The 14,205-nt window shown below is 39.1% G+C and overlaps 1 protein-coding gene across 1 annotated transcript; it reads left to right on the top strand.

Moving 5' to 3' along the window:
• Nucleotides 1–1,644, top strand: LOC112553131 (coiled-coil domain-containing protein 102A-like). The gene is made up of 2 exons (XM_025220155.1): nt 1–257; nt 1,385–1,644. The coding sequence occupies exons 1-2, from the start codon at nt 1–3 to the stop codon at nt 1,503–1,505; spliced, it is 378 nt and encodes a 125-aa protein (XP_025075940.1). The 3' UTR covers nt 1,506–1,644.
• Nucleotides 1,645–14,205: the final 12,561 nt, after the last annotated feature.

The raw sequence follows: 14,205 nt of genomic DNA, 5'->3' as shown, positions 1-14,205 counted from the left end.
ATGAAAATCTGTGGGGTACAAAAGAAGGATACAGACGAGTTAGATTCTGTGAGCTTGAAAGAAAGACTCAGGAAGAAATCAGATGATGGAGCAGGAAGGCAGCAAGATCTGGTTGCAAAGTCAGATGCGGACTATGAAGAAGCTGATGAAAATGCCAATGCCAGCAGACCAAGTAGTGAGGCATTGTCATTTGAGCAAGCCAGCCAACTGCAACTTCAGTTAGATGAAGCACAGAAGACAATCCAGTCACAAAAGTAGTAAGTAATAATACTAATATATCTTTAGTATACTGTTTGTGAAAAAAAAAGTTAAAAATTGTAATGATGCTTCATATGCTTCAGATTATTGGCATGTAAATATAAAGTAAATATAAATGAACATGCTTTTCTCAACATTGGGATTATTATTACCCTGACTGTATGTTTTCCAGTTTTTAAACGCCCTCCTTTAGACTAATGAGCTAACAACAAGATTAAGAATTGGACATATTGCTTTGAGAAGGCATGCTTGCTTTGTGAAGTCGGATTACATCGTAAAAACAATTTTTTCCATAAGAAATAAAGGAAATAGATTTAATTGGTTCCCAGCCCCTGTTGATAATATTTGAAAGTTACAGGCTATATAGGTATTTGTTTTAATGAGAAGAGTTATAATACAATATAAATGGAGTTAAATAAACATAAAATCATTAACGAAAGCATTTAAACATCAGAAAACTTGCCGTTTTTACGGCGTGGGTGGCAGCAGGTGTGGGGAGGATGGGGTAGAATTACTGCTTTGATTCCCCCTCCATGAGCACACGTGACATTATAATCGGGGGAGACTTCCCTTTTCTGTAGCTTTGAGGTTAAGGGAAAAAAACTTGTCCAGTATCTGTTGCTTCTTCCTTTTTTGTAAAACTCTTCGGTAATACGACATCACATATTCTACAGACGCATGCCACCTACATACTTTGAAATCATTTCCTTTTTCAATTCATTTGTTGGCCGCTTCTTTGTCATTACCTCACTACTATTAATTGCTCTTAATCTTCTTTGGAGCCATGATTGAGGATTATCTTATTAAAATACAGCACAAAAATCACTAAATAAGAAGGATGCGCACACATATGGGACGACTGATCGTAACTGTGTCTCGAGCGCGAATGATGACATGCTGGTCGGTCACGTGTGGTTCACGTGGCTGTTCGTTATCCGAAATTTTGTTCGCTATCCGAGACAAACATTTGACGAAATTTGTGTCGTTATCCCAAATATTCGCTATCCGAGGCGTTCGCTAACCGAGGTTCCACTGTATATAGTTTATATATATAGTTTAGTCCTTGCTACTCCTTGAAGAGCATTGGGCCATATCATGATATATAATTCACAGTGAAATATTTCAGTGAGAAAGATACACCATCAAGGACCATTGAACAGCTGGAAGGAGAGTTGTCCTCACTGCGTGTTAATTGTGATGAAATCAAGCAGTCCAAACAGGAACTACTGCAGCAGGTAATATATTGAGTAATTATGGTAGCCTGATCTCTATGAAACAAGTTCAAAGACAAGTTTCTAAATGTATGAGTTGTAGTTTAACAACTATTTATTTGTCACCAGGAAATCTATCTGTCCCTCAACCCCCAGAAAACTGAAGTCATGCTTCTAACAACCAGACAGAAAAGACAAAACCTAGCCACCTATTTCCTAATATCCAAATCGGCTCTCAATCAATAATGGAAGTACAGTTCCACAAACTCATGGGTGTTACCATTAACAATAACTTATCGTGGTCCCAACACATCTCAACCACAAGTAAAAACATCTCCAAGAAAGTCTACCAGCTGTCAAGAATAAAACATTTCCGTGACACTCATACAAGAAAACTCTTCTATATCACCCACATCCAGTCAGTCATTGACTATGCCTCCACCCTCTGGGACTCCGCTAGTGGAGCTTTCATGAAACCTCTAGCTAGTGTTCAGAGGCGAGCAATCAAAGCTGTCCTACTAAAACCGAAATTAGACCCGAATGACTTCACCTCTCTAGGCGTCCTTCCTCTACAAAACAGACTTAAATTTAACAAATGTATTTTCATGTATAAAATACTGACGGGCAAACTATCGCTAAGACTCTCTCTACTATTTTCCTCCAATAACTCTAGAACCTTCCCAAAACTGAATATCCCTTTCCTAGACTAGACCTCTTCAAATCAAGTCTGAAATTCTCAGGAAGCATGCTATGGAACAGCCTCCCTCTCCATCTCAAGCTATTGCACTCCCTGAACTGCTTTCGACACCATCTATCTAAACACTTTCAAGATATATCGATGAGGCCTCTAGAGATTCCTCCCAACTCCGTGACCTTGTAAATTATCTTCTTAACCATCACCTTGTACATATCCACTCTTCTTTGTGTTTACTACAAATTTTTTCTATAATGCTTAATTACTTCATTTATGTAGTTAATTTCCTTCCCTGTAAAGGGCGAGGGCTAAATGGAAAAAAGCGCTCAGTTGCTTATTTTACCCCTCGTAAAATGTGTGTATTAAATGTCTGTATGAGTATGTATCCTGCCCTTGTGAGCAAAAGAAAAATTTCTGTCTTGGGTCTCCTTGACAGACAATAAAGTCTGATTTGATTTAAATAAAGAATTGTAATTGTAAAACTCTATATGCATTAAAGTAGGATCAAGCCTGTCAATGCAAGACTGTGCCTTAGCCTTTAGTTTGCAGCTGAAAGTTGTTACCTTCTGTGTATTCTGTATGTGTGTGTTGGTGGGTGCGAGGAGGGCAGTCAGAGTTAGAGATGGAATGTTCATTAGTGTTTGCATGCCTATTTGCATTATACACTGTACAATAACGGTAGTATTTGTATGGTAGTGTGAGTGTTGTGGGATGGAGGTGGGATGGAGGATGGCACGCACACACAGGCACACAGGGAGGGTGCGGGCTGGCGATGGGGGGTGGTCACCCGCAGGATGCCGGCCCAGTGAAACAATAGGTGGGTGACGAGTGATCGCCGATCGGGGGAAAAACGGACGACAGGCCGCCTTGATTGACGGACACGGTAACGGCCCCGGGGTCAGAGCGAAGTTAGTGAGATAGCTTAGTCACCACTTCACAGGTGCGGGTGTTAATTGAAAGACCGTGCGAACACAGTTGTTTTGTTGTTTTTTTTTGCCACCAACGGGACACCGGTGCTGAAAAAGAAAAATAAACTGAGTGTCGCGGCAGTCAGAGGTTGATGTGGCAGACCGTGAGAAAGAGGAACGGTAGATGTCATAGGTACCCCGATGTCGGTATGACACACAAAAATAAGTCCAAGAACTTTCAGTGCAATTTTTTTTTTGGTCATAGTTGTAGAAAAGCCTTGTGTTGAGAATCAAAGCATGATGATGGAGTATGATGGTGTTTGTAAAAAGTAGACTTGGTTTATGTAGTACACAGTGAGCAACATTTCCAAGTCAGACATTATGCACATCTAAGTAAGACCGGTGGCCATCTATGTTTTGTTTCCTGTATTGCTTGAGCTGGGTGTTGAAAGAGTATTGCAAAATTTGTGGTGGTTTCTTGTCATGAAATCAATTTAGCATGAACTTGTTCTCAAATTTGCCCACAGTTGAGTTCAAAGACAGCTCTTCGAGTTTCTTGTATTTTTTTTTTTTACATGTGTTTAAAACTATGTATGTGTTAATATTTATGTCTACCAGTGTTTTTTTCCAACACACACAGTTCAGTGCTGTGTTTATCAGAATTAAAGTTTCTGTATTCATTTGCACAATTATAATCTTGACATTTGTTTCAACTTTTTTGTTTTGTTTATTGTAAAAAATGTGCTCTTAATGGAACAAGCCTTATTTTTCCATGTTATTTAGTTGCATTTTAATTCATGTACAAGAGATTAGAGAGGTATTCATTTTCATGAAGGAAAAGCATGCTGTTAGGTGTGATTTTTTTCTTTGTTTAGAAGCATTCTTTTGTCACTTTGTGTCAGTGCTGCAATTCATCCAGCTCATTTCTAGATTCAGCATAAAGTGATCATTAACCTGGAACTTGTTGGTAGTTATAAAAGTTACAATTTCATTTTCCAAGGTGGAGTACATGATAACATTTCACCAAAACTCATCATGCCATAGCCGCTGCCTATAACCAGTCAAATACACTTTTTTTTGTCTTTTTGCAGTCTGTGATCCTTTTTATAGATGCTAGAAGTGTGATTTTCTTGAAATAATTTTTGTATATAAGATTTATATGTATTTATTGTGTGTTCATGTGATAAGGGATAGACTGAAGTTAAACAATTATGGTTAAAAGATGCAATTAAGTGCCATAACATCTTTTTCTTTACGGCATGTTGCGTTTCTCTATTTAATAAATTAAAATTTGAAGTGCTAGTCGATTCTGTTGCTTATATCAATGTGTTTTTCTTAGTGGACACCTAAAATTTAATGTGTTACAGTTAAGACAATGACAAGAAGTTCCTGTTAAGTAGTATTTTTGTTGCTTAAAAAGTCTGTATAATGTTAATTTCAGCCAACAAAATTACGAGAGGATAATGAAAATGAGATGGGGCGATTGACACCTGACCTTGAAGATGAGAGTTTAAGAACATCCTCAATGAATCCACGTTTGACAGAACTGAGAAGGGAGGTGAGTAAATTTAATTACTAGAGATGGTCATGAAACCTCATACCATTTCTCATTGGAATCATATAGTATGGCTTATCCACCTCAAACAGTTGCAGAGTTCTAGAAGCGTACACTATTTTGCATTCTGTGGCACAAGCATTTAAGGTAAATTATTGTTTGGTGATGGTCATCTGTGATTTCAGTTGGAGTGGTTGCAGGCTGAGAATGCTGTTGCATGGGGCAAATTCAAACGTTTAGAGTCAGAAAAGCAGTCATTAGAACGTGAAAATCACAAACTTCGCAGTGCTGTGGCAGACCTGGAAGAGCAGCTGCAACGCAAACATCAGCAAGCTGCAGCAAGTGTGGATGAAGATTTGCGTGCCCTGCAGTTTGATCTTGCTGAGAAAAACAAGGTGATTTTCTCTGAATGACTAATCTGGATTTTTTTAAAAGCATTTCAATCAAGGGTTATGTACAAAGTAAATGTCTTCATATTCTAAGTATTACCTCTCAGCCTGGAACAACAAATAAAGTTCTTGCAAAATAATTAAAAGGCTTAGAGAAATGCATATTATGCACCAAAAGCACTGAACTAGCACTTGTCAAGAAGGTTCATGTACCATCTAACCAATGCATTTGTGTGTGTGTGCACATTGCATGCAATGATCTATTACTATTGAACTTAAGTTCTACGTTATATTTTGTAACATTGTAGGTCATGAAATTTCAGGGGCAAAACTAAGCTTGAAAATAAAAACTGCCAGGTTATGTCACCTAATAGTTCAACAAAATAGCCTACACAAATATAAAAAATGTGAAAAACCTTATTGCATGTTGATTGTTAGTGAATATGGAGGAAGAACATTTCTTTCTTGGCTGTAGAGTTTGAAATAGTCATTCCTTTCTGTGTGTAGGAGCTGACAGAGTTACGTCACACTCACAGCACAGAACAAGAACATACACGTCGTCGAGCAGACCATTATGAAGCTGAGGTCAAGAAACTCCGGGGACGTGTAGAGGAGCTAAAGAGAGATCTTGCCACTGCAGAAGATGAGGTATGCCTTCACATTATATTTTGTTTTTAAAGATCATATGTGAAGATTATGTGTTTTAAGATCATGTAGAACTCGGTTTACATAGATTCAAGGACCCACAAGCCCTTGATGACAACGAAAAAGCTTGGGTCTTATGCATCATCATCATCATCAACACCTTCATCCATCTTTCCATTATACACTTATCTGCAGTTTCGTTGTAAGGCACAAGTCAGGCTGTTGTTTTATACCATCTGTAGTTTTTATTATGTTTATTTGTTGTACATATTTGTTTATATTGTTCTTGTAATTGATCAGTGCTCAGAGTATAACCCTCTAATGGTTGTGGAAGAGTACTATAAAAGTCTACTTTTATAATAATCATGAAATCCAGCAGGGAATCTCAGAGTTTGAGCTTCTGAATTTATCCCCATTTCTTAATGAACTTTAAGGAACCTGCGGTGAAATGAAGGTAGTATATGTTTATGGCATTTTTCATATTTTCTGGTAGTAGATCTACAGATCTCAAGCTTGCAGAAATCTTTCTTCTTGTTCCTAATCACCCCCAGTGGAGCATAGGGCACGGAAATCTTTAACAAACGTTAAGACATTTCCTGTTAAAACACATCTGAAGAATTGTTAACTCTTGATGGATAATTTTGTTTTCTGACTTCTTTTAGAAAGCAAGAACTCTGCATGTTTGCATTAAATTTGCATAATATTAGGTCATTGGCAGCACAGGGATGAAATGGTACTAGTTGTCTTGAAATGCACAAAAATGCCCTGTTTTCCAAACAAGAACTTTTATAAGAGAAGGATAAAAAAACAACAACATAAAAATATGATAAATAAACTTATAGAGTGAGGTGTTATAGACATGCAAAGGAGCTACTTTGTAGGCACTGATTTTAGACTACGCAATAATTTAGATATCCTATACCTTCAGGTGAAGCACATGTAATTGACATTAAGTTGGTAAAAGCATGTTTTTTTAAAAAAAAGCATTTCAATGAGCATTTCTTTATTGTTTTCTTAGTAAATTGAAGGAGTGAATTAATTTATCAAGTGCAGGAAGAGTCCAGGTTAAAAAAAAAAACAAGCACCAAAGATATAAGGTTGACAAATTACCTCACCAATTAATCATTATTAGTGAAGTATTTTTATAAGTATTCTATTTGAATGGCGCTTATTTGAAATTCTCTGTGAAATTGTTACACAGCATACTACTACAAAGATGCTCCCAAACTGGACATGCATATATAGCTTTCCAAGCCTAAACCTTGACTACAAGATTTTATGATCACACATAGATTCACATTACTTCTGTCTTATAAGAGAGAGGCCTACACACACACTGCATATTCCTCATTTGTAAGCTGTCTCTTTCTGAATCATAGTTGAGTCATGGGTGACATTGTACACAAGTTTTCCTGGGCTGCATTGATCTAAAACAACTCAAGCAGTTTTAAAGAAGACCATGCCATTTCTTTTTCAGATTGTTGTGCAAGCTAACATGTCAAGACGACTTCAGCGTACTATTGATGAGCTTCAAGAACAAGTGGACAATCAATCTTACAGTGCAAGTTGATCACCTTGAGAACAGGTAATTAAGATATAAAAAAAGGCACAGTTTAGGATATGTTGTCTTAAGGGAACATTTGTAAGCAAAGATGATTGACATATCTGCATGTCAAACAGTAGTTTTAGTTAGCTTTTTCTCATGGAAATAGTACTGATGTTGATGTTAAATGGAACTAACCTTACATCATAATAATTGAAGGTATTATTATTTGCCAATCCTTTTCAATGTTCACTACATTCAAGTCTTTGTTATGTGATTTTTATAGAGTTTTGTTGGGTTTTAATTGATCCTAAATGGAGAATAAAGTCCATTTTATTATTTGTTAGCATAAACTATCATTTTATAGGTTGCGCCATGAAAGCCAATCCATTCCAAAGATACTCAGCTCAAGTCTGAAATCATTTACTATGGAAGACTCAGCTGAGCTTGTAGACAGTGAAGATGATATAGAGGAAACCTAAAAAGGGCATGGAATAGTTTAAACAGTTAAAGTCATAAAGCATGTGTAATGTCGAATGTACGTGACTGCTCAGGGAGTTTGCCACCGTTTCCTTTTTAAACTCGAAGTAAGGCTGTCCTTTGTGAACTTACTCCTGGTTACACTGGTGTACATTGTTGCCACTTGCTCATCACTTCCCATTATTTGAGTGTCATGTTAAACTTATTTTTAAGGTGGGACACCTACTCCAATGAGTTGACATAATAAGTAAAATATTTGTTTTGAATATTTTTAAATGTTTTTTTATGTTTATATGCGATGTATTTCGCTTGTTCAATCAATTATTTTTAAATTTGCTTTGATAGCTAAATGACAGCGATAAATCGTGTATAACAACTATCAGTTGTTTGCTAAATATCTGATGGGCATTTGGAAATGTTTTTTAACAGATATCACACAACAAGCATTTATTGCGTTCTAATCATATGAAGTGTTACATTTTGTATATGCTTTGAAGAGCTGTTGACCTGTTGCTATTTATACAGCTGAATGTGGTTGTGTCTTTTTTCTTTGTTTTGAACAATCAGGTGAAAACGATACAGATACTGTAACTATTAAGTACTGGATATTTTGTTAACAGTTTCTTTTTTCTTTTTTTAATTTCAAGTTATTATGCGACAGCATCTGGTCACTGTACAGAACATATATCACATGCTGCTGTTGGCCTTTATACCAGTTGTCTCCCACCACAGCCAGTGTGCATGCCACATGCAGTGCTGTTTTTGCAACATTATCTGACAATCTTTTTGCTATTTGTATGAGCTGAATGTACATTTTCAAAGATGCATAAAACAAAATGTGGAATATCTCTGTGCTGTTGTGGTCTAGATGGCGCAAGCAAGCTGTTAGATCTATTAGTCCCCCCCCCTACCCCGACTCTCTCACTACTGCTATGCAAATTCACCTGTTTCCAATGCCTGTCTCTGTATCATTTCTGATTTCCTTGGTCTTTCTGGCAGCGATAACTGGTGAAAGGCTGTGGTCATCTGACTGCTCTTCCTTTGAATGAAGACATGGGCTAGAAATTTCCCAGGTCATAATGTTACTGCTTTTTCTGCTAATCTCAGAATTACCAGTTTGAGTCTGGCTTTCTACAGCTTCCATGGACTCTGATTAGCTTCTGTTGTCATTACAGCAGTACTATCAGTAACATTCATGCTGCCAGAATCCATTAAAAATTTTTCTAATACTGCTTGCTTCATCTTTTGCACCTCACCACACACATTTCATTTTCTTCCTTTAGAAAGTGAGTAGCAGCCTGTTGTACTACCATCTTTGGAAAAATTAACTCATCCTCTGACTTGTAAACTGGGAAACCAGAAACTTTAGGTCATTACAGTCAAATCTCTCTACTATGCCACCCCGCTACTATGCCACTCTCGGTATTATGCCACTTTTGCTCGGTCCCGACTATAAATTCAATGTAAAAAAAAATTTACTATGCCACCCCTACTCTCGCTACTATGCCACTTTTGTGTGATTGTTAAAAGGCACAAGTTGTGAAATTCCGCGCAGTGCTCGATTATTATACTCTATGGTAGTGTGGGACATTGCAGTTAGGTGGGATGCAGAGGCGGCGTTAGGCATACGCGGGGCCTGGGGCAATGGAGTACATGTATCAATATCCTATTGATATGATGTCAGAAGCACAGATTTATATACAGTTAGATAGGCCAGATCTAGTTCTCGAAATAACACGCGAATTTAGTGTTTTAATTGTTCGTAATCTTTCCCACCGTTTGTGACAGTAGCGGTTTTTTCTTGAAGCGAAATATGGTGACGATATCTTAATAAACTGCTTGTTATTATTGTCGGGTTTAACGTGAAGATATGGGTTCAATAATTTGCTTAATTAGAACTTAGAAGTGTTTTCTGAACGTAAATTTTGTTGTCACAACATGTTTAACACAGATAGCAATAAGTCAGAAAGATGACCTCGGGTTAGGTGACCAGACGTTTCGGGGGCGAAAGCAGGAGGCGTGCCGATGATGGTGTCGTCACCGACAAAGAACGCCGATAAACAGGGTGGGGGGGGGGGACTTTCCTCTGACTTTGCCGAGTAGTGATGCTTTCAACGGCAGATCTGTCCACGCCACTACAGTATTCCATTTTAAATAGAAAACCGGTATTTAAAATTTAAATTAAAATATTCCTACCTTATCTCGCGCTCAGCCAACTTTGCGGACGTGCAGGTGAGGCGCTGTATAAATTATCGTGCCAATAATGGTCCGGCACCTTCGTCATTTGGCGAGGCTGTTACTCCGAAACCTTACTTCATAGACCGTGAATCTCCTTGTAAAGTTTGGGCCATTGCAAGATAGTGTCATACATTTTTCCACAAGGATTTCCTGAATTTTCGCTGTAAGTTGCACCTCACTATTAAAAGTCCTTTCAAAGTTTCCATCTTTAACTGTCTTTTCACTGGCGATGTTTGTATGAGGATTACTGGAAGTGAATAAAATGCCGGGCAGCGGAAAACACGCGAGAGGACGAAATGCCTAGAGGTGAGGGGAAACGTTTGACGTAGGCTTGATGAGATGGCAGGGTATCTGATGTACCCGGGCCCGGGCCTGGCCTTGGTCATCGGATTGTTCTCCTTCTTCTTTTTCTTTTCTCTTACAGAAAGGTCTGAAGAAGGAACACCTAAGCATTACACCTGCAGTATACAATTTCCAGACCTAAGGTAGACGGGGGCGTTGGGGTACGGGTCAGGTGTCCCAGGGCCGCTGGACACAATGATTTATGGCGCATGAACCGTTTAGAAGAATGTTCGTGCATTGAGGTCGCTGGATTAATGTGCCACTTGGGGGACCTGCAAGCAAGTTGGAATGGACAGTAAAGAGGTGGATATGTTACTGATGTATGGACACTGTGAATGGAAAGGATGGGGCCCGCCATTGGCACTACAACCTCTAAGCCTGAAGTGAGAGATGTCAAAGGAACTTGTTTCGTAGTTACTTCACAACACCGTGAAACTTTCTCTTCCCGTCTCTCCATCACCAAGCAAACTACATTAGTCTACAACTCTATACCAGGGGTACGGCCTGTGGATGCCTTTGGATCGGCATCATCTGCCAAAATGTAAAATGCACTTGTTTTCTTTTCTTTTTTTTTTTTAATCAGCCTAGCTTAATTTGCTAAAAAATGTATTTTATCAAGTATAACAGAGTTAGAAATCAGCGGTCCGCATCATTCCAACATAGACAAAGTAAAAAGATAAAAAAATAATAACAGGCTGACATGTCTGATGGAGTTGTTAGAGGCTGCCTTCAAAGGAAAGCGAGCGACTTCAAACAGCTTCACTGTACACAACGAATTCGGCAGGTGAAAGCCATTGTGTACTCATTTGTCCATTCCACACATCACTAGGTTTGGGGTGTATAGTCACCTGCTGGAGTGGGTTACCACTGGGAAGTAAGGGGAACAACCGTAACCAAAGAAGCTGACACCTTAAAGAGGGACGAGCAGACGACCACCGGCGATGTACCAGCGGCGCGTGCAATAAGATATCGGCCGGCAGGTCATTATCGTCACGGGTCAAACACCGGAGCCCGCAGAGCGACGAAAAAGAAATAGGGATCAGCAAGACACCGCCAACACCAAAGGCGCGGATGCGAATCAGTGTACGGTATTTTTAAAGACAAGCGGGACATTGATGGACTTGCCACAAAGCGGGACATTGGGCGTCCAGCCCGGACATTTTATGAGCAGGCGGGACACGAGGTCAAAAGCCTCTGGTCACCTTACTTCGGGGCTGAAGCGCGGGGCCCCTTCGAGAGCGGGGCCTGGGGCGGCCGCCCCATTTGCCACCCCCTAACGCCGCCGCTGGTGGGATGGAACATAGCACGCACACAGGGAGGGTGGAGGCTGGCGATGGGGGTAGGTCGCTGGACGGGTGACAGTCAGGTGACAGAGGGAGAGCGGGAGGGGGTCGACTAGCGACAGGATGCAGGTGCGCGGATGTGGTTGGGAGGGGTGGAGGATGAAGAGGTTAGGGGGAGAATGAGAGGAGACAGCTAGCGCCAACCGACTATTCTTGAGAGCTTTGGACTGACGGGTAACTTGAGCAAATAAAGCCGTTTTTACGAACCCTCCGTATTATGCCACTCTCGCTACTATGCCACTTTTGCTCGGTCCCGGTAGGTGGCATAGTAGGGAGATTTGACTGTATCTGTAAATCAGAAATGAAAATCTAAGTTTAAACAATTGACAGCATTCAAGACTGCAACTGGTGAGAGTCAGGAAAGATTTACCAAAGCGGGACGTGCGATCAACAGTAGACGATTTTAAGCGACAGGTGATTGGACATATACAGGACAGATGGAGTGGACAGAATTAAGCCGGGCACAGCTTTCTACAGCATAACGCACGACGCTCATAGAAACAAATGGCCTACCTGTAGGCGGAACTATGCAAAAGACGGCCTGTGTCGTGTCGTCTGTTCGCTGCACTCGCTTGCTGTCGTCTGCTCGGCCCCCGTCGTCTGCTCACGAACTTGTATTACCTATACACGTCCGTGGTCTGCTCACTCCAGTCGATACGTGAAATATGGAACATAAAACAATCTAAAATATTCACAGAATTTATCGTCTCCAGACGATTTAGTCATTTAGTCGATCTTTTAAAAAAAAGGGGGGGGATCAAAATTGCACTCAAAATATTCCACCAAAGTTTCCTTACATAGTTCCTCCAGTCAGATCGACTTGAAAAATCTCGCCAGAAGCAATCAATTTTAAAATATTCATAGACGTTTGATTTAATACGTCCACTCGATCTCTTCTCGTCATAAATCGACTTCTAACAGCACCACCCGTACTTAATTGTTTCCTCAAGAAATTTTCCAAAGACACAACTCAAACACAACAGCCTCATCACATGTTCATCGACTTAATACGTTTTTCTACTAAACTTTACCGGTTCCTCAGCATTCAACTTTTCTGTAAACGCCACAACTATATACACCACAAATTCTCGCCATGCTGTCGTCTGCTAACCTCAAATCAAATCAACCCCCCTCCCCCACAATTCATCGCTAAATATCACGTGACTTAAAGTGACGAACAGAACAACCAATCACAATCAATAATCCTCCAAATCGCGACGTTTTACTCACACCTGAAAACTAATCCAACCCAAACTATCATATTAGCAGATTTAAAATATCTAAAATATCTTTATCATGCGGTTTATTAAACGACATACAGTTCATACCTATGTAAAAATAATATAAGCCAACGCCAAAAAAAAAAAAAAAAAATCTAAACTATTCCTATCACACGGTGGTACTCCCCATAAGAAAGTTGTACCGCAGGCTGATTTTTAAGAGAATTTCTTTAATAAAAATGAGTAACTGTTTGTAAAGCACACCAATACGAAAACCTGATTGGAGAATTGTCATTGTCATTGTCAAGCAGTCAGCTGGGTACTGATCAGTTTGTTCATAGGCACGAATGTTTGGGAAGTCTGAGCATACAACGCTGCAAATTAAGGAACACTAAGCACTCAAAACACTTCAAATTAAGGTATATTATGTTTAGCTTTCTTGTACATTCTTATTTTCAACTTCACACTGAACCAGTAATTCTGCAGATACCGTTGAATGAATGTTTATACTTCCGTTATCAACATTTAAAGCGGATGGTCAGTCACGTCGGAATATGACACGACTGATTTCAAAAACTTGCTACAAAGCCTTTAGCTATAGAATGGAAACAAATTTTAAATATATAACTGATGTTTCAGTGCCCTGTTGCTTCCTCTGAGCTTGCTTAACAAACCCCATTGTTGAAATAACTTGAAATAAGTTTTTTCCCAAAATACAGGAAATTTTAAGTAACATTTCTTGTGCCGAACACTTTTGTACCCCTAATTCTAAGGCTCAGTGTAATTATAACTGCCATTTCTCCTCTTCCATGCATCGTTATCCCATGTTTTTCGGAAATTAGGAACATAATAGCTGTTATCCTGCAGCTAAGTCCGCAATTGTTTTGATAAATTTATCATATAATATATAGCTCATTAAGGTGTATTGTGATTTTATCTCGTATTTATATTTTAATGAATCTATGCAAGGTTTTTGTGTGGTTTTTACAAGACATCAACATTAATAAGAAAGCATTCCAGAATTATTCAATTGGCATTATTTATTATCCACAATTGTGGACAGTTTCACATTTAATAATAAAAATGAAAGCACAAACAATCTATATAGTGTACAAACTAGTACAAATAAAAAAGTAAAAATAGGTGCCCGATACAGCTGTGTATGAGATTCCTTTAGATTTCATTCTCTCTCTCTCACACACACACACCAACACCACTCCCTCTCCCCCCACATACACACACAAAGTAGCAGAATTGTAAGGCACAACCTTCACATAAATAAGTCACAAATGGAAAGCAATGTCACATACCAAGAGTAAACAATAGTGCTAATATTATGAAATGTCAAGGTTGTAAATGAACCAGATTTTAGTAACACA

This window comes from Pomacea canaliculata, linkage group LG12 (assembly GCF_003073045.1).
Source record: "Pomacea canaliculata isolate SZHN2017 linkage group LG12, ASM307304v1, whole genome shotgun sequence".
NCBI lineage: Eukaryota > Metazoa > Mollusca > Gastropoda > Architaenioglossa > Ampullariidae > Pomacea > Pomacea canaliculata.
Note: the sequence above shows the minus strand (reverse complement) of the source record. Positions and strands in the feature narration are given on the sequence as shown.